Here is a 25,124-nt window from a genome sequence, read left to right on the forward strand (position 1 = left end):
TACAACTTCAAAATTTATTTGTCTATATCTCAGAATCTATAAAAGCTATGGGGTATTGAAATTTCACACAAGGGAATATAGTAGTAGGGCCGATGTGCTTAACGAAATTCGTTAAAATTTTTTGGCTCTTTCTGGTAGCTGCCACACAACTTCAATAGTTGTTTGGCACACACAATATTTTGAAGAACACAGTACTGAAATTTTGCTAAATTAATATGGTAATACGGCAACTTAAAGTCTGTCGCATAGTCAGTTATGGAATATTTATTCACATATAGGATAATAAATTCGTACGGGTATCACAGAGTTGACAAGATCAATTCTATTTTTGCTCGTTTTTAAGCAAAAACTAGTGAAAAGTCTAATAAACAATATAAATTTTTTAAAAATATTTTAATCACACACACATTAATTTTAGCAATAGAATTCAGATTTAAATTAATAGAACCGATATACCATAAAAGTTGAAAGTAAAGCCGAAAATGAGAGCGAGAAGATATTCAATATTTTAAATAATGTAACACAATTCTTACATTTTTCTTATTTTCCGGAATTCCTAACATACAACAAGAGCGCATATACTAAAAATTTGTGCTGTAAAAAGAAATCAACAATGAGAAAAAAATATATGTTTTGCGATGTGTAATTATTTATTTAATGTAATTATAGCAATAATTTATAATTAATAAAGTTCTAACTCAAATAAAAAGCTTTTGTAAATTTTTTTTTAATTGTACAGAAAACCAAGAGTTTTCGTTTTATGTAAACTCAAACTTTCTTTTTCGATTATTGTTAATTATTAAAGTGTTACTACAATTAAAACTTTCTAATTATGAATTTCTAATCAATTCTTTATAAAAAAAGGCATTGTTTTTACCTTGAATTGTAAATTTCACGCATAAATTTATTGCATGAATTTCTTGTTTTTTATGTACCTATACCTATAAGTATAGATTCAATGGATTTAAACACTTAAAATTAGAGGTTGAATGGACCATATAAAAAATTAAAAAAAAAAACTAATGAATTTTCTTAGAAAAGCGATGAACTAAATAATCTTGTTTATATAATCTATTATATCTTGAATATCCTTTCATAATCCTTATGCTATAAATGATGCCTATATATATATATATATATTATTCAGTATATAGGTAGTACATAGTGCAAATTTTCGAAAAGAAATTTCTTTTAACAAATTCCTTTCTAATTTTCTATGCGTGAAAATAGGATAAATTTGTTGAATGCAATTTTTACTCATTTGATATATACACATACTTGTATGTATTTATATTTAAATATACATATACATATATATATATATACATAATGGCCAATCATAATCAGAAAATTTAATCTTTCTTTTATTGTTATGCTTTTATGATCCGTTACTAAAAGTTTCTTTTGTCGAACGAAAAAGAAAAAAATAAAGAAAACTGAAAAGTAGAGCGAAAAAACAATGAATGGTTTTTCTTTTTAAAAAAAATATAAGAGGAATCCTGTGTTTATGATTTTGTATATTTTGAATGTTTGTGTTTCTTAATAGCTCAAGAGCATATGAAAATAATTTACATATTATCTGATTTCTTCTATATTTTATACAAAATAAGAATTTTCTTTTTTTACTTTTTGTATACAAAAATTAAATTTAGTATCAACAAACACATCGAAATTTACAACGAGATTTAAAAAATTTTAAGAAAAGATTACAAGTATTTTGTACAAAAAGTATAAGATCAACTTTTTATTAGTGATTACTTGTAGCAGGAGATACTAACCAAACAAAATTGCACGCTGGTTGAAAAAAATTAAACACAATAAATTTGAGTTGGACCAATGGTTTGTAAAAGTACCACATTTCTCTTCAATAAACGGAAAAGCATATTTAAATAAATAAAATTGGATGAAAGCAATAATTTGTAAAAAAGCACTTTTTCCTTCAACAAGTGATAAGCTTTTTAAAACTATATTTAAAAAAATTTTATTTATATACAAAAATATATCAATTTATTGCATACTTTTTGGATGAGGAAAAGAAAAAAATTTGAAAGAAGAGTTAGAATTCAACATAGTGGTCGAATTGGACGATGAGTGAATTAAGAAAAATAATTACACCTTTTGATGACATAGGCATTTACCTTTATCTTTTCGTTTTTTATAGAAATTTGAAAAAACTTTCAATTTCGGAAATCAAAAGTCACCGAAAATTCAAATTTTAAAAATTTCAAGAGGCAATAACTTGTAAGGGGATGGAAGTAAAAAAAATTTTCTTCTAACGAAATAAACTATTTATTAGCGTCTAATATTTACTTAGATTTCATAATTTTACAAATTGCCCCGTAGAAGAAAAAGAATATAAAAAAAATTTGAAAAAAAAAGGGTTTTGTTTAACGGTCGATTGTGATATGACGCAAAATGAAAAGCTTGTCGCTACCTTTCAGCGATTGCGGAATTTGAAAGATGTTTTTAGTTTCGCTACAATTAATGGTAAAAAAATGAAATTTTTAAGCATTTGAGGGGCTATAAATTTTTGCGTGGGGGAAATAGTTAAAAATTTACGTCCGCAAAAATAAGTTTCTACTAAAGATCTATTTGTGTATAATAATATTAACATGAATATTGCATACAAGGAAAAAATACCAAATTTAAAATAAGTATCAAAAATAGTTATCAGTTTTGAATCGAAGAAATTCAATAGATGATCAGAAAATTTCATTTTTGAGACTTTGAAGAGCTATAATTTTTAAAAAGCGAAAGGTAGGTCAAGATCTTTCTTTAAAGAAATACCTTCCTCGCAAAGATCCATTTGTATATAAAAATTTCAGTTTCCTTTCTTATAAACGCTCAGACAAACGAACGAGAAAAATAAAATTAATAAGGACATTTTCATCCAATTTAGTTATCAATGTTCTAGAAATAGGTTAAATTTATGACATCAATAGGACCCTGTCCTGTTATTTTTTTTTCTAAAATTCTTTTCCATAAGCAATCTAAATTGAAAAAGTTCTTGAGGAATGCCACCAAAAAGAATAGACCATAATATTTTATAATACACAACACGTTGAAATGGAAAATGACTCATTCGCTCCGATTTCATCTCATTTAAATAACTCTAGGTTCGGTATTAACTACCATTTCAGACCATTTAAATAATCCTAGCATCGATATTATACCATTTACTCCCATTTTAATGATATTCAAATAGCTCTAACATTTATCAATTCAAGTCACAAGTAAGCAATATCTGCCACCCAAGTCCCAGTAAGTATACTTAATGTTTTCGAAATATTATTAATCATTTATATAAAATTAATTATTCACAAAACACAATATCGAAGGTTTTTTTTTCAATTGTATGAAAAATTTAAAATATTTTCCTCATATACTCTGCAGCTCTAAAATAAAGTAAAACTAATGAAAAATATTGGAACTTGAAAAAAGTATGATCCTGGCTTTCAAATTGTAAAATAAAATTAGTTTTTAAAGCAGCTTAAGGCTGCCGCATTTGAGGTACATTTTTTTTTTTTTGAATGCTGGAATTACACTTTTTATACCATATGGAAGTCAGGGTAATTTTTTTGAATTTGTATTGAAAATGTAATTGATATCATGTAATTAATAATACTTTTCTACAAACCTCAATCACAATAATTAATAAGTCATAATATTTTCCGGCTATAGAATATGGCATAAATATGAGTATCTGGAAGTTGTTAACACTGTGAATTGAACAGTTTCTTTAATATAACTTGCAAACAAAAGTCCAAAATAAATTCCGATGCACATAATATCTATTTAAATAATCGATTCTATTTTAACACTTTGGTTTTTTACAAACAAATTTTCTTTTCCTTCTCGATTGATTGCCTTCAACAATAGGTGTTGCCCTTTTTTGAAAACCATTATTTGAACTTGTGTCACTTTCATCATCGTCATCATCAATATTATCCTGACTGCTATCATTATTATCACTAAGTTCTCTTGTCGAAGTTTTTCTATTACTTGCATTTCTTTCATTATCCTTACATCTTCGAAAACAATTAAATTTAATTGCAGATTCTACTGTTCTTAATATTATTGTTTTATAGAAATCCCAAAATATAGCAAAACTAATAATTAATAATAATAATTTGTGCATTATAACAATATCAAATATATTATTTTCATTATTGATCCCATAAAATTCCATAATGTAAAACAGTCCTAAATAAAGTATATTTTCGATATTATTCCAAACAATATTTATAAAGAATTCAAAAATAACAATAGAAATGATAGTTTCCAAAAATAATTGAACTAAAAGTGATATTCTTCCTGAATATTTTTGAAAAATATTTAAATCCCAAAGTATTAACGCGATTGCCAGTTGTATAAAAATTGTTAAAACTGATAATTTCAAAGGAAATCTAATTTTCTTTTCAGGTTCTTTTGGTTTTATATTATAGTAAATTCCATAAATTGAATTAGAAATTTGTGCTGCATCGTAACAATTATATTCATTTGGACTAACCGGTTCGAAAAAGAAGCATGTTTGATAAATTGAGTTTAATAGAAATGCAATGGTTATTGAAATAAAAAGCGTCATTAAGACGAATAAAAATTCACAATAATTTAATTTCTCTTCACATTTATAAAATTATATTTTGATTTAATAGGGTTGTCAAAAAAATCAGAATGATTTATAAAATTTAAAAAAACAAAATTTTCTTTACTAAAATAACTTATAAATAAAAAAAAAGCCTTTACAAATAAAACCTATAGATTGAATGCAAAGGGAAAATTTCATCAGAGAAAGTACCAAATGTAAGGAAAATATGAAAAATATTACCAAGTGGTAGCCATTTTAATATTTCAAAATAATCATTGGTTGTAAAAAGTTTTAGAACTTGAAAATTTTAAATTGCAAATTATACTTTGAACTTTAAATTTATCGCCATTTTGTAACTGTTGATCATAATAATTTATAAGCCACAAAATTATATTTAACTCTCTATAGTTAATTTCTTCACACACGTAAGCATATAAGTATGCAAATTGAAAAGAAAATTAATGAGTATCACTGTTATGTAAGTAAATTAATTAATAACGCTAGTCTGAGAAAAATTGGTGCTCCCGCCTTTTGGGAAATTTAAAAACATTATAGATGAGAAAACTAAAAGGGGGAACTTATTGTGGAATGGCGGGTGAACTTATGCAACGACAAGAACCATGTGGCTGATGAGGAATGGTACAAAAACGAAAATATGCTGGCATTGAACATTTTCTCATCGGATGATTGCAGAGGATGTCGGGACTTGGTTGGATTTAGCGATCAACATCTACTTGTCTAGTATTGGGTGGTAGCGTTAAGGATACCACCTCTCCTCTCTAATCAAACTATACTAAAATAATTGGAAAAATAAGGAAAAAAGCATAGTCACCTTAAGAAAAAAAAGCACACCTTAAGAAAATTAAATGGCGGTTAGGTGACAATTTGGAAAAATTCAAAAGTCTAACCAAAATACCATAACCAAAACACCGATAACCAAAAATTTATAAAAGATATGAATTCAAAAATTTCATTTTCCGATAATGTTGAAGACAAATCAATTCTTTCTTAGCTCTTGCCATTATTATCTTTTGCAAGCTCTATATAGAGATTATTCTATTATTTCTATAGGTCCATATAATAAATATTCATTCGCAATTCATTCTTGTATATCTACTTATTTTTTTTTTTTTTGAATAGATTTTATCCTTAAAATTTAAGCTCAATATTTGGAAATTAACTATGTATACAAAAACATAGACATTTTAGTTGATGTTTATCTTCTAAAATAATTCAGAAACCTCAGAAACCTAAAATCAAAAGTACATATTTACATAAGAAAAAATATATAATACTGCGTACAAAAATAAATTGTAAAAACAACCGGCTTTTCATTTATCGTTTTTTTTTCTTAAAGATTATTATTAATTTATATAAGTTTACGTAAATACATATATGTATGTGTATTATGTGTGCAATGTGATAAACCCCCTTTATTAAAGTTTCACGACTTCTCTACTACAAAACATATATTTAAAAACTTTTCCTTGCTATATTAAACACTTATATCTTTGTAAATGGTACAAAGCATTTAAAATGTTCTTGCTGTATTAGACACCTATATGTCATGCAACAGCATTGACTAACGTTTAAGTTATATTATTATATTTACGTTATATCATATATATAAAAATTTCCTATGCTAAATACAAATATTAATATTTAATTTAAATTTACTGAAATCCTTACAATTTGCTTCATTCCATTTATAATACTAAAACAAAAACCAAATTTGCTTGCCCTAACGAGTTTGATTTGAATTTATTTATAAACATGGTTTTGACTTTTTCACCGCTTCTTCGACTGAAAAAGAACCTCTCAATTGAAAAATTACTTCTTCCATTAAAAAAAAAATTCTAACTATCGAATTAATCCTTCAAGTGTATTGTTATCGCAAATTGGTTTTTCATTAGTTTTCAGAATGATTTGACTTCTGTACGGAAGCTTAGCAAATTTTAGCAATTTATAAATATTACTTTTTTAAATATAAATCAGCCCCCATTTCTGCGACACTATATAATATGATATAAACTCTATAGACTTTCTGCAAAAGTATAAATGTAATATTGTGTAATAAGTGACAACGTAATATAATTGTCCTCTTATATACCAAAAAAATTTTCGAAAATAATCACTCTAAGAGTGATATAAGCACTGCTAACTTTGTGCAAATTTACGCATTATGATAATAAGAACATCATCCTATTTCAATAGATCGTTTTCTTTACTAAAATAATATGGAAACACAAGTTCAGGACTTAAATATTATTAGAAATAAAATGTGCTATTTTACGTTACATACAGTGAGTTTTATCATTTTATGAAATGAATACATTTTCATTTTAAGATTCTCTTCCTATTCGTGTATTTTCTCTGTACGCAATTAGTTATATCCTCACAATTTTATTTGTATACTCTCATGACGTTATTTTTGCTGAACTGATTATAATAACGAGATTGTAAAAAAAGTATGAAGATCAAACACTCAGCTTAAAAAAAATAGCTTAAAATTGATGGCCTTGTTTAAAAAAACACAATTACTCTTGCATAGAAAAAAACTTTAGAAAAAGAAGCGATCTCGTATATAAGTTATTCTCAATTAGTATACCAAAACATATCATTTTTGCATAAATTTAGGATAAAAGTAGAAATTTAAATTACGATGCTTGGATACGACAAATTGGGGTTCACTTAAATACAAAATTATATTTTTTGATGGAAAGACATTATTTACTGCTAACCTTTGGAGTTTTGGTAAAGCTTGCAGTTTCCAAAATTAAAATTTTATTTTTGTAAAGAAATAATTTTACAGGGGAGTAGAATGAAGAAAAATTACTTCAAAACAAATCATTTATTTAGACTTTTTAAACTTACCGACTAAGGGAAAAACGATCCCAACAATCTCTTAACGATTCAATGTGCTGAAAATTTGATTTTTTGTTGTTCATATTTTGAAGGACCAAGTTTAGGATAGAGAATGGGCAGAATAATAGTTGAATATAAATAAAAGATGCAATAAATCGTAAAAATGGTATATAAATATTTGCGAATTTCAAGAGCCATAAGATTTAGAAGAGGACGGGATTAAAAAATTTCCTCCAGGGAAATAAATTTTTTCACAAAACTGCATTTACCTTTAAAATTTCAACTTTCTAATTTGCGAGTGTAGAAATATTATAAACAGAACGTGTAAAGTGATGATTTAACGAGAATTACATATATAATTTCACACGCCGGGTTATTGGCAAAAATTTCTACAAGTTTTGTTCTGGAAATTTTTAGAATATGGATCTGTGAGCAAGAAATCTGCAATGTAACTGACAAAATGTAGTCAAATGTTGCAGCATTTTTTTACAAAAAGAAAAAAACCAATTTAACTCAGTTACACCTTTATAAAGAAACTTTGTCTTACATCTCGTTTTGAGTTTCAGAATAAAATTGTTGCCACTTACTTATTGACTACTAGCTTTCTTCATATTTTAGACGTAGTGTCCATTTCTTCCTTCATTCCTAAGTTGAATTTAGCAATTGAGATACTTATGAATTAATAGTCATTTCTTCCTCGAGAGTATGTTGCATTTAATAATAGATATTCCAATCGTTCCATTAACACCCATTCGTTAACATTTGTTTGATTTTCTCAAAAAAATATTTTATAAACAAATTTACAGCCTTTTACTCAAAAAAAAAATTAACTGGCAAAAGCCAAAAATCAAATATTTAAAATCTAATTATTCCAAAAAAAAAATGGAGATAATAATTTAAATATTGAGCTTAATTTAATTTATCCAAAAATGCAATGACAGCCTTTCTTTATTTTGACGCACAATTCTTTTGGAAAACGGCAACACTCAAATTTCAATTTGATACGAAAAAATTGTCAAAATAAATTGTTATTGTCCAGAAAGCGGGAATATAAAATTGAAAATTTCAATATTTCATAATTAAGATTTTCTAGAGGAATATTAATAAAATGCCACAAGAGGATCCATTCCAGGCCTGTGTAAGAGACCATTTTTGTATATAATCAATAAATGCTTCAGTAAAATACATATATTTCTTTTAAAGCAATAAATTCAAATAATTTTAGGGTGGCTATATGAATGTAAAAATTTCTAAGCTTGAAAATCAAGTAGCGAATTCCAAAAATATTTATAAACAGGTAAGTAAATGGAAAAGAACCTTTAATTATTTACAAAAATAATCTTTAATTTCAGTCTAACCTATTTGAAGGAATTTCAATTTTCGTTAACGGTTGGACAAACCCTACTGCTGACGATTTAAAACGAATTATGATGACCTACGGTGGAACATATCATCACTATGAACGTAAGCACACAACTTTTATTATTGCTGAAAATTTGCCAGATGTTAAAATCCGGAACATGAATACAAGCAATGTAGTTAAACCGAAATGGATCGTAGATTGTGTAAAAGCTAATAAGATTTTAGACTATTCAAAATACCTCTTATATACAAATCAAAAACGTTCGCAGCCCAGTTTATTTTTTAAAAATTCCAGCGACGAGTCAACCTTTTTAATCACTGAAAAACATAAGCAAAAAAATAAAAAATTCAAAAGAAATTTGTCAATGGGTCACGATGACGAAGAAGATGAGGAAGATGATGAATCTCTAGAAGTTAATTCTAATATTAAAATGGATTCGGTATTCCATTCAAGTACCAGTTTAAAAAGGCCTTTTCAAGAAGACTATAACAAAGTCGACAATGGTCAAAATGAACCAAAAAAATTCTATCAGGATCCAGATATAGCACTTGAAATTCTAAATAATCAAATAGCATTTAATCCTCAAATAATAGCAAAGAAAAATAATTTGTCTGAAAAATCACCTGTTAAGGGTGAAACTATATCGACAAAAACTAGAACCGCAAATGATCCAAAGTTTTTATCAGAGTTTTATAATAACTCTCGTTTGCATCATATAGCTACTTTGGGAGCAGGATTTAAACAATATGTAACTGAATTAAGAGAAAATCATTCTGGTGAGTTTCCACTTAGAAAAGAATTACTCAAAACTCTTTGTAAGAAACCTGATTTTGTAAAGAATTCATACGTAATGCATATTGATATGGATTGTTTTTTTGTTTCTGTTGGGTTAAGAACTCATCCTCATTTAAAAGGGCATCCTGTCGCAGTAACACATTCAAAAGGAGGGACTGAAGTTGTTGATCGTCCTGGTGTTGATCGAGAAAAAGAGCTGAACCTTTATATGAATCGTTTGCAGAATCGTTTACTTGAAAATGTTATGGACGACAAGAAAGAAAAAATTAAAACTGGTTTTGAAGGTAAAGAATCTTTATCAGAAATAGCGTCATGCAGTTATGAAGCAAGACAAAAGGGTGTTAAAAACGGAATGTTCGTTGGCCAAGCTTTAAAACTATGCCCGGGACTAAAAACAATCCCATACGATTTTGAGGGTTACAAAGAAGTTGCATTTAAACTTTATGACACTATAGCTCAGTACACTTTGGATATTGAAGCTGTAAGTTGCGATGAGATGTTTGTTGATCTTACCAATTTATTAAACGATATTCAAGTCGACGTTATGGATTTTGTAACATATGTTAGAGAGGAAGTCAAATCAAAAACGCAGTGCCCGTGTTCCGCTGGTGTTGGAGGAAATAGATTGCAAGCTCGGATGGCAACAAAGAAGGCTAAACCTGATGGTCAATTTTATTTAGACCCAAATACCGTATTGGAATATATGACAGACATCCCTATCAAAAGCTTGCCTGGAGTTGGTTACAGCACGGAATTAGCCTTAAAACAGTTAAACTGGACAACATGTGGAGATCTGCAAAGTGTACCTTTATCAAAATTACAAATGGAGTTTGGGAAAAAATTTGGTGAAACATTATATCAATCATGTCGTGGTATGGATAGTAGACCATTAGTCTTTGGTCAAATAAGAAAATCTGTTTCCGCTGAGGTTAATTATGGAATTAGATTTACAGAAAACTTGGAGTTGGAAAAATTTTTGAGACAGTTGTGTGAAGAAGTCCATTCTCGTTTAACGAAAATTAACAGAAAAGGTAAATGTATTACTTTAAAGGTAATGGTAAGAGCAAAAGAGGCACCAACTGAAACTGCTAAATTTATGGGCCATGGATTTTGTGATTCGATGAATAAATCAGTATCATTATCAGATTATACATCAGATCTAGAGACTATTACAAGAACAGTACTAACCACAATGAAGGCTTTAAATTTACCTCCAAAAGAACTGAGAGGATTAGGTATTCAAATTTCAAAGCTTGATGATCCGAACGAGGCAAAAAAAGCTAATATAATTAAGAATATGTTTAACAAAGTGTTAGAAAAGCAAAAGGGTAAGTAAATTTAATTTATTTTCCTGTACAAACTTTTTAATTCTTTTTTTTTTTATTTAAAGTGTCGTATAATGAATCATTGCAAAAGACACCCGAAAAACAAAAGATAATTCACAATGAAATTAAGGATACTAATATAAGAAATCAAAGTCCACACAAAAATTTACATAATGTAGCAACAAAACTCAATATCACCCCAGAAAAAGCTTTCGCTGGTCGGGGCAAATTACTCAAAAGTAAAACAAATCCGAATGCCAAACCGAATACTACAATACTTAGCATGTTCCAAAATGCTGCAAAAAATCCTAAACCTCCAAAAATTGCTCAAAAACTCTATTCAGCAACTGAAATTGATCGAAGTGTTTTAGCAGAGTTACCTGAAGATATCCAAAGAGAAATTTTAAGGGAAAATCGAATAACAATTGAAAATTTCCCTTCACCTTCAAAAAATTATGAACACTCAATTTCTTCAAATCAAAATGTGCAAAATAAAAATGAAGTAGCTAATAGTGAACCGGAAAATTTCTCGGTCGAAAACAAAACTCAAATTGAAGTTGATATTGAATTTTTAAACGCTCTTCCACAAAATTTAAGAGATGAACTTGAGAAGGAAATTGCTGAAGCTAAAGATAAATACATAATTGTAAATAAAAAAGAATCCAATGAAAAAATTGCAAAAAGTTCTGAAATGTCTTCTGGTCATTTTATGGAAATTGAACCAAACCAAAATGACTTAGACGAAGCGGGTCCATCAAAAAATACATTTGATTTAACACCTGAAACTCTTCAAGATAATCCAATAAAATATATAAAAAATTGGGTAAATAGTACAAACAAACCAATAAAAAGTGAAATCGAAAATTTTTGTAATAATGTAAAAGCTTGCGTTAAATTAGGCTCTAATGCAATCACAGCAGAAGAAATAATTTCTGAATTATATAAGTAAGTTATAAAACATATTTGGGAAATTTGTGAAATTATTGCTTTATATTTTTCCTTTTTTTTAGAATAATAAACCAGTCAGACAATTGTCAATGGCACATAGCATTTGATTTAATTCTAAAAAATCTACAAGAGGAAATCTTAGCATTTAAGTCAAATTTAAATTATGAAATAGAATGTGATGATTGTAGTTAATTCTTTTTAAACTAAAAAAATTGTATTTAAATATTTAAATTTTATAACTTATTTCTTTATTTATTTTACATTCAATGTTCCAACATCGCGTTTTCAAATTATAAATTTTTCTTACAGTAAAATCTGCAAAAGCAAACCAATCATATGAACAAGTTTATATAGTTAAAATTTTTTATTTAAACACTAGAGTTAAAAATTATAATTTTAAAGTATTTTAAACATTTTAAAAACAAAGTTTTAAAGGGAAAGGCAGATTTTTAACATGTGTATGCAATATATAAAAAAGGATATAATTACATATATTCTGAAATAAAAACAAATTTTTGTTTTAATGCCGCATTAGAAAAAAATGCCTTTTAAGTTCATTCATATGAAAAATTGTAATTAATTTCGTACATAAACTCAGTTTTAATTTGTACAATTGAGATTTCCTAAAAACAATTCCAACATTGCACAATTTTTTTTTCAAAGTTTCATTACTTTTATGTACATAAACATATACATAAAAATAATGTGTTGAATTTACATAAAAAACTTATCTTTTTTTACATAAACATATACATAAAAATAATGTGTTGAATTTACATAAAAAACTTATCTTTTTTCCTCTCTATTATGACCATCGGTATCGGCCGATATATTATCGGCAGTTCTAATCGGTTTTAGGTTTCTTCTGTATTATGAACCGATACCGATAAAAATATTTCAACCGATTAAAAGAAGTTTTTTCATACAAATTTTTGTTTTTGTAAATTGGAGAAAAAGTTTTTTTTTTCTAATGACATTTGTTTTCTTTCAAAAGTTATTTTCAAAAAATGTTTAAAACTATTTTGAATTTGGTTTTGATGTGCTAAAAAGTTGTTGTAAGCAAATTATTTTCTGTTAAATTTGTAAAATAAAAATATACATATATCGGGAAAATGTCGCGTGCATTATATTTTGAAAGTAAAAGAAACGGTAGTAAGTGAAGAAACGCAAGCTATTCAAAGACGACATATAAGAGATTCAACTAATCCATTGGATTTAGACAACAAAATGTATGTTTATGTACCTATTTTATTTTATTATTTATATAATATGTACACATTTTTTAGGTTTATCCAGAATTTCAGATTATCATTCCTTGCCAGGTTTTAGTCCTCTTCCATTTTTTCCACTAACCGCGCAATTTGTTTTTTGTTGCTTACGATTTTACTCCTAAATAAAATATATGAATAACATTTCGAAAGAAAATAATTTAGAAAAAATGCTTTCATTTTAAAAAAGCAATTAATTACACCAGTTTCCTTGATAAAATGAAGATTTTACAAAAAAAAAAATCTGTCGTCTAAAAACTTGTATCCGCTTTTAAATCGGTGAAAACCCGACAATTTATCGTTTTCATAATACCAGCTAATACGTTTCCCATACAGGGAAAAAAAGCTTTCCCGACTCCGATAAAATTTACCGATAAACAATGTTGGTAATACAAACGCAAAATTTTGCCGATAAATTATCGTTTAATAGATTAAATAGAGGGGTTTGTTTTTCTCTAATTTATACTGAAAACAGTAACGTTTATTACAGTAACTATTTTGGAAGTTTTCTTATGTTATCGTAAACCTATTAACTGAATATTAAACATAGAGTGTTGTCCTTTTGAAAATTGTTGAAGATATTTATTTCAGTACTTTAGGTATGTACGTTATCTACGTAAACTTAAGAAGATTTAACACATCCACGGCTAACAGAAAGACAGTAGATATTTTTATGTCAAGGTCACAACCCAATCTTAATTTGTCAGTCCAAGAAGAGGCGAATTTCACATTAGAGTTTTTTCCTTCAAGTAGTTTTAAATAAAAGCTTTTGAATAGGAAATTTGTTTTTTATTAATTTGAAATTAAATAAGAATATTTTTTTATACAGATTCTTTAACATTTTTATTGATTTTTTTTTTTAGGTTTTTTTTTTATTTTTATTTTTCTTAAATACAGAGAAATTAAAACAATAATATTTTTTTTAATTTATAATTTTTATTTTTTTTTTTCATCTTCTCTTTTTTATTAAAATTTCAATAAAAAGAAAAGCAATTCTTTATGGTTATTTAAAAAAAAATTGAATTTGTTTTTATTTTACACAATTCTTTTTTTTAATTTTTGTAGATTTTAAAGGTTTATTTGAAATGCTTAAAAATCAAAAATTACTAAAAATTAAATAGATTCTAAGTAATAATTAATTGGTAATTATTTTGTGTGTTTAAGAAATCATAAGAAAGGAAAAAGGAAAGGGTGAAGGGGAGGGACTGAGGAAAAGTGTGGGAACATATATAATAGCCTTAAAAGGAATTTTCTTATAATAGCTACTTATTTATTATTAATTATTATTTTTAATTTTTTAATTTTTTATTTTTAAACTTCTTGTTTTTTTTCATTCTTAATTTTTAATTTAAATGTTTTATTTAGTTTTATACTTTTTACAGAGATAATTATTGCATTTTTTATTTTTTTTTTTTAATTTATTTATTATTTTTTTCCTATTTATACATTATGCCTCTATAAAAAAATAATTATTTGATGAAATTTCTTAACAATTGAAAATTATTTATTTTTTAAGAAATTTTTATATAGAAAATATATTTAAATTTTATTCCTTATATTATAATATAAGTAACAGTATAATTTAAGATTAAAAATATAAAATAGAACAAATTTTTCAATTTAAATATAATTACAATTAATTAATTTTTTTTATTAATTTAAAATTATTTAGAAATTTCATTTTAGATTATGGATTAAACAATAGGGAAATAATAAAAAAAATAATAAATAATATTATTATTTTTTTTTAATAATTTTGAGTCCATATTGTAGCAATATGGGTTTTTAAATCCCACTCAGCTTAGACATGAATTGTTAAATTCAAATTAAATATAAGGGTGTCTACCAAAAACGTTAATTTGACTTATTCGGCAATTTAAATTTTATATTGCTGAATAAATCAGATTGACGTTAGTTGCGCTTTTTGGTAAGTCTCCTAATCTAAGCTTCAGAATTAAGTTTAAAAGAGTGTGTATTACTGGATCATGGAACTCATTATTATTATAATTTATGAATCAAAATTCAAATGAAAAAGAAAATATGTATACAAAATAGTCAGAACTTGAACAAAAATTATCGGGTTTTAATCATATCGACAATAAGTTTAATATTGGAAAATCCACTAAATGAATATTATAAAAAATGTTAACATCAAATTCATAGAGCTCCACTAACCGTTATTCAATCTTACAGTACAGAAACACTTCAAAAAATTATGCGCTAATATTATTTGAATTATATGTCTCGAAAGTGACCTAAATTAATGTTTAATTTACTTTCAAAATAGATAAAACTATTATTGTTAACATGTAGGCCTTTTCATAAACGCAGTATATCGCAATATATAACGAGAACTGCACTATATTTGTTTTCAAACAAACCTAATTTATATACCCACTACCCTAATTTATTCAAAAACATGGGTAACATTTCGCAAACTACTATGAGTAAGTGCAGTTAAATCATATGAACTGTTTTGATTTTATGGAATAATTAGATATATATTGAAAATTTTTACACTTTATGTTTTTGTAGTACTGCATTTAGGAAAATCTCTGTGTCTAATTATAGTGATATAAAACTTTTAAGTAATAAAACAATCTAGCTTATTATTTAAGTTCATTTAAGTTAATTTCATTCATATTCATACTGAAATATTTCAAAGACTGCATATATTTAAAATGAGGTAAAAAATAAAATTAAGAGAACCTTTATCATAATATTCGAAATTTTATTTTTTGATAGCGTGGCATTGACCGTTAGCTTCGTGCCGTTATAGAAATTTAGAAAATCTTGCGTTTCAAAAATATAAGGTGTCAAGTTTAAATTTTCCAAATTTCAAGGGGCGATAATTTGAGAATGGGTGGAGATGGAAAAAAATTTTCTTCAAACGAAATAAACAAGAATAGCTAAAAGCTACTAAAATTAAAAGCAGCTCAGATTTTAAACTCCTACAACTTTCAGTATAGGAGAAAAGCAATACCACTTATTTGAAAAAAACCAGTTTTAGAGAACGGTTAATTTTAGCACTCATTTTGCTTTTTTAATATTTAATTATGCTTTACCGCGGTAGAAGAAGCCCGATACTACTTTTCTGCTTTAACGAAATTTGAAAAATATTTATCAAATAAATAGTTCGTTTTGTATTCCGTATGTAATGTAATCGTCTTCCGTATACACTATATGCATAATGCTTACACGTAAATTAATATAGCTGTTTAATTTTAAATTTCAATGTTATATTAGAGTTTTATTTTTAAAGCACAATATGCTCTTTCATATGTTTATCAAAATAAATACCCTGACTTCATCATGTTACAATTAGTTATTATTAAAAAACAATTTTAGCTAGTTATGAAAGCAGATAATGATTCGAAAGAAAGCCTGAAATAATATAACTTCGTATTCTATATTAAAATTAATAGAAATCTAATATTAACTTTTGAAATTATTGAAAACTTTTCGAATTTAAAGCTTTTTAATAATGCCAAATTATTATTTCATAAATTTATAGAGTATGAGTCGAAAAACTTATTGGACCAATATTCTGTTAGACGCATCAAGATTTTCATTTTGAATATAAAACTTCATTTTTCTAAATTTATTATATCCAATCCACCTAAATGACACGTTTAAGAAAATATGGGTAACAACTAATAATCATAAATTTAATGGTTATTTAAATCATCCTGTTTACGTGTGTGTGCATAGAGCATTATGTACAACACTTTTATACTTCTCACACTGTTTCTTACAAGAAGGCAAAGTGTAAGAAGTATAATAATATAATAGAAGTGAAGAATTGAAGTGCGTACGCTCAATGCATGCACATAACGTAAAAAGGATCAATGGGTATAAAAATATTTTTGCTTTTTCTAAATATGAAAGTTAACAATTTCAAGTTTCAATTAGTTTTCTCTTTTTTAAAATAATTAAATGTATTTTTCTTGTTACTTAAAGTTTTAAATCCAAGTACTTTTTTAAATAATTACAATTTTGTTCTAAATTCTCTTTATACATTCATATATATTAATATTTGTTGAAACTCAAATTTTATACAAAATAAAGTATCGAAATTCAATGAAACTAAAGTTTTTTTTACAATAAAATTAAAAACCTAAAGAACATGTGCAATTTTAAGTTTTGCAATTAATTGTAAATTGATTGCCCCCGGTATAAGACACTTATCTATTATGTCAACTAAAAATTTGTATAATTTGCATGTAGGCATGTTTTTTAATAAATTAATGAAACACAAATTACAAATTAAAGAATTGCAAAACTAAAAATTGAATATCTGATTTCAAGCCCTAAGTATTTTAAATTTTTAATTTACAAGAGAATCAATAAATTGACTTTACTTTGACACAAATGGCCATAGTAATGTCACTCATTTGGTATTCTCTCCTTTTACATAACTGCTTTTATGAAAAACTCAAAGTTGAATATTAAAGCTTAAACTAAATGTAATGTTATCAATTTGAATATTTTAAAATTTATACATTGTATTTTGATAATTAAAAAAAAAAATGAATATAAATTTTGTCAGTCTAATTTTTGCGTTTCTTTTATTACTTGCTTTACAATACTAAAAATTGTGAAGAACATATATATATGTAAGTACCTAAAAAATAAAATGGCATTACTTTTAAATGCAGTTGCTTTTTCAGTATAATGACTTCCTATTCGGTGCAGTATGTCTTCAAATATTAAAACGAAGATGTAATTTACACTCTGCTTAACTTAAAACTTATACCAACTTAATCCATTAGTTTTTGCATCAGATTCATGAATTATTTCTTGCCTCATTTACAAGAAATTTAATATTTCACTGGCAGTTCACTTACAAATTATATTAATTACTTACATTATAAATAAAAGTCCAGGAGGGAAAAAAATTTATTTATTAATCGTTTTTAATTTTAATTCTTTTTTATTTTCTAAACAAGAACAAACTGACTGGCTATATTGACTGACGATAAAAATTTCAATGTTTTTTTTTTATATTTTCTTCTTAATTCTTTCATGTATTTTTATAAAAATCAGGAAAATATTAAATTTATTCAAGCTATGATTTAAATTTACCGAGAAAAGCATAAGTCTTTGAAAATTAAAATATTTAATTGCGAGTTTATTCAATGAAAATCAAAAGCGAACTCGTGTTTTGTTTTAAGTGTAAAAACCAACATTTAATATATTTTTTTTTTATTTGAAACACAATACAAATTCAAAGTCTTTTGATCCAGCAAGTATGAGAGCTAGTTTCACGTCATGTAAACACAGAATTACGACTAAAATCAGTTTTATTCAATATTAAAGCAAATTTATTCAATTTTAACACTTTTTTCTATTGAAAATTTTAAAAATTACACTTTATATTCAAACTGAGATTTTGAAATATCGATATTTTTCAATATTATTTCTTCTTTATTCCTTTTTTTTAATAATGGTACGAATTTTAATTATCCCAACAATTATTTTAAGTTAAACTAAAAATATTGAAGCAAATATTTTTGCAGTTTTTTAATTAAAAGTTCATTTAGCATAAATAAAATAAATTTTATATTCAATATAAAAATAATAATAACATTTAAATAAAGAAGAAAATGAAGTTGATCTGAAATTTAAAAATTAAATTTTTTTTAATAAAATCAAATTGGACTAAATTTTTTAAAATATATTAAAGAAATCTCACTATTTTAATTTTTCGTATGTATTTGAATAGTTTTTTTAAAAATTGAATTTAAAAATTTTAAAAAAAGAAGATATGAATTTCCCTTTGTTTAATCTTCAAAAAAAAAAAAGGCAATATAGAACATTCTGTACGGATGTTAAAACTTATTTTTCATTAAAATTTCACTTTTTTTTTAAATTAAATTTTTTTTTACTTTTCACTTTTACTTTATTTTTTATAATATTATAGTTTAAACTGCTATTATTTTGTTTTAATCCTTTATTTTAATTCGTATAAGTTTAAATCTTATTTATTTTTTAATATTAGTTACTAGTTTCTTTTTTTCAATTTTAATTCTAAGCTATAAAGAAAATTTGTTTTTTTTTCCTTGTGGTTTTTAATTATATACTTAATGTGCTTTTAAAATTAAAAACCTTTTCTAATTTTCTTTTTTAAAATACAATTGAGTTCCAGAATTTTGTAATACAATAATTAAATTCAAATAAGCTGTAAGACATGAATGCATTAATCACTTAATTGAAATTTAAATAAAATTTGTAATCGATAATGTCGAAATACCGGTCGAGAACAATTGGATCTGACGATCATCAACTTGCAATCAATAATTAATGCTAAAAAAAATATTGCATATCAAGCTTCGTATATAACTTTTGCATGCAACCGGTTAACAACAGCTTTAGCAACAAATTATTTTTGATTTGAACACTTCTTGAACTAAACTTCATTAATTAAGTCTTCAAAATATTTCTCTTCATTCAAAATTTTTTTTTAGAAAAAATTTTAACATTATGACAGGCAATGGTTATTATTAATTAAAAACTAGAACTAAGCTTTTGTTAACTGCATATCTGCAATTAAGATGCAAAAAAAAAATTCAAAATTGTATATTATCGATTACACCTTAAATCTGAGTTCGACATACACCCATATTCTGCTAAGACACATCATTTGTGGTGATAGGATATTATTTAAAACAATGTAAGTTTCCTATTCTGTTCAAGTTTCGAAATAATATTTATTATGAAAATTACAAAATTTGTCATCCAACCATCACCACTAATTTTATCTCACCAAGTGATGTGTCTAACAGAATACAAATGATAATTACTGTAGTTACTGTATAATGGAACTCAAGGTATTTTTATAATTTTTATCTTTTCGTTTAATTTTTATGTTATTATAAACTAAATTTATATATTTCATGTATAAATATATATCTATAAGTATATATATATATATATTTATATAAGTATACTAAAGTTTCTTTTTTTTATTTGGGAATAAAATTATATGCTTTTCGCATTATTTACTCTTAAATTAATTTTTTTTCTCATTATTATTTTTGTTTTGAAATTATTTACTAAAATCTATTAAAACTATACAAAGTTCTATTTAATTATTTTTTTTTAATTTTCTCAATTTATTTTCTGATATTCTATTTTATATATTTTTGCATAAAAAGGTTGCAACGTCGCAACTTTGCATATTTTCAATTTATATTTTTATTTATGTTTAAATATATAAATATATAAGATATAGACCTATTTGCGTATCTCATATACTTATTAAGTTTCTTCCTAATAGTTATATTGATATATTTTATGCTTTTTTAATTTTTTATCAATTTATTTGTTATTTTTAATTTATTATTTTTTAATTTTGGAAATTTTTCTTTATAATACACATAATTTTGTTTCGTGAAATTTATTTTATTCTCTGTCTCTATATTCTTATATATATTGTGTATTTTTTTAGATAAACATATACATATATAAATATATGAATATACGTATTTTTTATAATTAATAAAATTTAAATACCCCATAGTTTATAATATAAATCTCTATTTTATTTATTTATTTATATGTTTTTATTTTTTCCATTAATATTATTATTTTTTTGAATCGATAATAATTTATTTATTTTTTCTCTCTGTTTCCAATGTCTCTTCTTACACATAAAAATTGTACAATAATAATAGTTAATTTTATCAGAAAGAACATTAATATTTATACGAATATATATGTATATATACAAATATGCTTATTTATTATTATTTTATCTATATTTGTAATGTTGTTACTTTTTTTTGATATTTTTATTCAAAAAAGTTTTATATATTTATTTAAAAATGCGCAAAATAAGGATGTAAACTATAAAAGAAAATTACATAAATTTTGATATTATAGCGCATCTACAAAACTGCATTACCAAAAGTCTAGTTGTTCTTTTCAGCAAAACAAATTTAATTACTCAGTAAGTTAAATTGACTTTAGATCTGCAATTTTGTAGACGACCATAGTTACGGAAATTTTTCTCCATTTACTTTCATTATCTAATTCTAAGTAATAGTAATTAAATTTAAATATAATAATAACAAATTTGTTATGATTTAATACATATAACAAATTAAATTTTTATCATATCGAAATTAAGATTTTAAAATTCTTATAATGCACAAAATTAAAAACATCCTTAATTTTCTGCTCAAATCTTTCGAAAATTACATAGGTTTTGCCTATGAAATTTTAAACTTTACACAATAAAGAAATAATGGAGTTTTTTTTTTGTAAAATCATCGAACAAATAGTTTCGAAATTTATAGTAAGAAATTTTAATTATTTAAATAAGTACAATTATTTTCGTCTAAAATCAATTAACAATTATTAGTTATTCATTTATAATCAAATGCCGGCAAATATTTAAAGAGTATTTTTTTTTATTTCTTTCTTTTGAACACTCAAATTTCTCTTTTTACTTAATTTTCAGTTTTTTTTCCATTATAAGTTTTTTTAAAGTCCAAATTACAAAACATCGAATATCCTACACATTTGAGTTCACTTTCTTAATTTAAGTCATATTGAATGATTATTTATTTTCGGTTATGAATTTTTCCCAAAAAAAAGTGGAGGTAGCGCATAATTAAAATTTTATCATCCTTTTTGTATATATATTTATATACTTTGTTATTATATATATTTTTATCCTACTGTTATTTTTTATATATAAAATAAAATATTAATTTTTAATTAAATTAATAATAATTAATAAAAAACCCAGGAAAATAACTTTTCTCTTATAATTTTGGTTGTTCATTTTACAGGAAATTAATAAAAAAAAATATAATTATATGTATGTTTATTATGGTAATTCTATTTTTAGAAAAATCATCGTCTATCTCTATAACTACTACGATGACTATTTCGATCTCGAAAATTTCTATCACGTTCACTTCCACCTCTACTACTACTGCTTCCACCTCCACCTCTATCTCTACCACCGCGACCTTCACGAGTTCTATCGAATATTCTATTACGATACGAGCTATTTCCGCCACCCTTACTATTACTTGTACTTGAATTATTTCCAAGACCCGATGATCTATCATTATTCGAGATACTTGCGGCAGCTTTTCTTATATATTCATCAACTTGTTGCCTACTACCCATACCACCACCGCTAGCACCTTGTCTTTTCTCGAATGGTCCTGGGGGTAATGGTGGCCTAATTGGTGGAGCTGGTGGTGGATAATCTGGTAATGGTGGTGGACCATCATAATACCTTGGCGGTAAAGCTTCATACATTCCAGGTGGTGCACCAGCTGGTAAGGCACCGGGTGGAGCACTACCAGGTGGTAACATTCCAGGAAATCCTGGTAACATACCTGGCATTGGGGGTAATTGACCGTGCATTGTTCTCATATAGTTTTCCACGTAAGCTTCAGCTGCCGCAGCTGATGTTACATAGCGTTCCCATGGTGGTACACGATCTACTCTTGAATACGGTGAACCAGATCGTTTATACGCAGACCCTGACTGCAAACCCATAATTTTTCCCCGACCTAAAGTGAAAGATTTTTTCCCACGAACAGGTCCACCACCACCACTACCACCAACTCCAGAAGAGGGATGATTTCGCCCACCTCTGCTAGATATTGATTGATTACGAGGCGGCGGACCTTTGTGTACTACACGAATTCCTTTTTCTCTCATAATTTTTGCAGTTTCTTTTGATTTTCTTAAAACTGGAGTTAATTCAATACCTTCGTCTTCTGGAAATAGACGACATAATTCCGCACCAACTTTTGGTTCAATTTCCTGGCCATCTCGCCCAATTTTAACAGGTTTACCATCATTCCAAGAGTTATACAAATGTGCTGTACATGTGAATGAAAGCTCTTTACGGCATATCCAATCTAATTCAATTACTCCAGCCAAAGCCTTTGATGACATGCTTGGCGGTAAAACCCACTGAACTTGCGGCAGATCACGCCTTGATTCACCAGCCATTCTAGCAAAACCAGCAAATTTTCCTAAAAATTTTTGAAGATTATTTATCATTATTAAAAAATTATTTAAATGTAGAAATGTAGATTTTTTATAATAAAATTAAAGTTTGTGTTCTGTTTTGGTGTTATTCTGAACGTTTATATATAAGTATCAAATTAAATATTTCAAATTTTTGACTTTTTAAATATTGATCAAATTTTTGTAGAAAACAAACATAATATGAAAATCAAATTTATCACTGGATTTAATCACTGGAAAGCAATAATGGAAAAATCTTTAAATTACATCCTTATTCTTTAAAACCTTATATGTAATTAAATATGAAAAATTTACATTAAATTGCAAAACTCACCACTTTCGTTAACTGAAAATATTAATAATACATTACGGGACTCCTTAAATGCTTGATTCAAATTTGCTTCATTTTGTGGTAATGTTGACCAAACATTCTTACTTTTCGACAAAGCAATATTGTCTGCATTATTTGATTTGATTAAAAAAAATCTAGTATCCCGAAACAAATAATTCAGTTTTGTCATATAATCATAAGATTTTGAATTGTGCTTTGAATTCGCAGTTTTCTTTTTTGATGAATTTGGACTTGAACTTTTTCTACCATTTTTATTTGTTTTCTTTTCATCACCAGAACTTTTACTACTATTTGATTTACCATCACCTCCACCATCGTCATCACTACTGTCACTGTCATCACTACGAGTTTTACTTAATTTACGTTTATTAGTATTTTCATCTTTACTATTATTAACTTTTGTTAATTTTTTATTTAAATTACTGCCAGATTTTGTATCACCACCATTCACAGATCTTTCACGTTTAAGGCGTGCTCGCCGGTCATTATTACCTCGACTACTGCGATTTGACGAATTGCTTTTCTTACTGCTCATCGAACTCATGCTTGGATTTGATGCAGCACTATTTGAACTTGCAGCTGACGCCTCACTTCTTGTATCAAATGAATCTCCGTAATCTTGAAGTTCTGTGGCGATGTCAGCTTCATTTTCATCGAGGCCGAGATTTACTGCATCGAGATCGGCCATTTTCGCTTTTCTGTGAAAGAAAAAAAAAATTGTCAAAATTATTTCAATTGAAAATTTTGTTTACCACTTTAAAGTAAATAAACAATTGCAATTTCATTTACGTGGTGCTTAAATTCTTCATTAATAAAAGCAGTTTGCCTATTTTCTAATTACTTATAATAAAATAATTATATTTTTTGCAAACTTTTTATTTTTTTTACTTGAAAATGTTTTATGTCAGGCATAAATAAAGCGCTGAGAGCTGCCGGTAGTATAATGTCCTAAAAAGCGTTGCCGTTGTTGCAACATATGAAACACAATGGCAATATTATAAATAAAATGACGTACCCTATAAATATAAAAACACATATGTATGTACTGCTTTTTCTCTATAGATCCATAATTTGATTAGAAACTCCACTTCCAGCCAATTTCTAAACGCTCCTTATGTCATACAAGTTTTACTGGCCTGTATTTATGGGCAGAATTTCAATTTAAGTGACATCTTGCGGAGGAAACCCAACAAAATTTAATTCATTTAGTAGTTTAGTACAGTAAAACTTTTGATTATTGTATACTATAACACTAAAGCACATTCACATGTCAATCGAAGATTAACAAACCGAATTGAAATTGATGAGAATTTACATTTACATCGCAATCAATCTTTCTATATGCATCATGCATTTAAAAACTTAAAATAATGCCACTCCACTATTAAATGACAAATTGCAACTAACAAAACATTAAAATAGGTGATCACAGTCCACTTTATTCAAAAACTTATGTTTACGCCATTTTTTGCTTTATTCCTGTCAAAAATGATTGGTGATTTGTCATTTAGTTTGTCAACTTTTAAATGATTCGTCATTTAAAAGTTTGATGAAAATAAGTAATTTATGATGTTTTCATGTTCAATCTTCATCAAGCTCAATCTTTGATAGCCAATCT

The 25,124-nt window shown here is 25.9% G+C and overlaps 2 protein-coding genes across 3 annotated transcripts; one reads left to right on the forward strand and one right to left on the reverse strand.

Moving 5' to 3' along the window:
* The first annotated feature begins 8,554 nt into the window (after positions 1-8,554).
* Positions 8,555-12,145, forward strand: LOC129609072 (DNA repair protein Rev1). The gene is made up of 5 exons (XM_055520933.1): positions 8,555-8,591; positions 8,679-8,750; positions 8,806-10,939; positions 11,002-11,881; positions 11,947-12,145. Exons 1-5 carry the CDS (start codon positions 8,562-8,564, stop codon positions 12,074-12,076), a joined length of 3,246 nt encoding a protein of 1,081 aa, XP_055376908.1. The 5' UTR covers positions 8,555-8,561; the 3' UTR covers positions 12,077-12,145.
* An 8,658-nt stretch (positions 12,146-20,803) lies between these two features.
* On the reverse strand, positions 20,804-24,435 carry LOC129609021 (YTH domain-containing protein 1). Of its 2 annotated transcripts, none has more exons than XM_055520855.1 (3): positions 24,296-24,435; positions 23,489-24,204; positions 20,804-23,159 (listed from the first exon to the last, which is right to left on the reverse strand). In XM_055520855.1, exons 1-3 carry the CDS (start codon positions 24,313-24,315, stop codon positions 22,015-22,017), a joined length of 1,881 nt encoding a protein of 626 aa, XP_055376830.1. In that variant the 5' UTR covers positions 24,316-24,435; the 3' UTR covers positions 20,804-22,014. The 2 variants fall into 2 exon arrangements, with proteins under 2 accessions (XP_055376830.1, XP_055376831.1); XM_055520856.1 differs by having other exon boundaries at positions 24,262-24,402.
* Between the last annotated feature and the right edge of the window lie 689 nt (positions 24,436-25,124).

Source organism: Condylostylus longicornis, unplaced genomic scaffold, assembly GCF_029603195.1.
Source record: "Condylostylus longicornis isolate FDR11 unplaced genomic scaffold, ASM2960319v2 ptg000038l, whole genome shotgun sequence".
Classification (NCBI taxonomy): Eukaryota; Metazoa; Arthropoda; class Insecta; order Diptera; family Dolichopodidae; genus Condylostylus; species Condylostylus longicornis.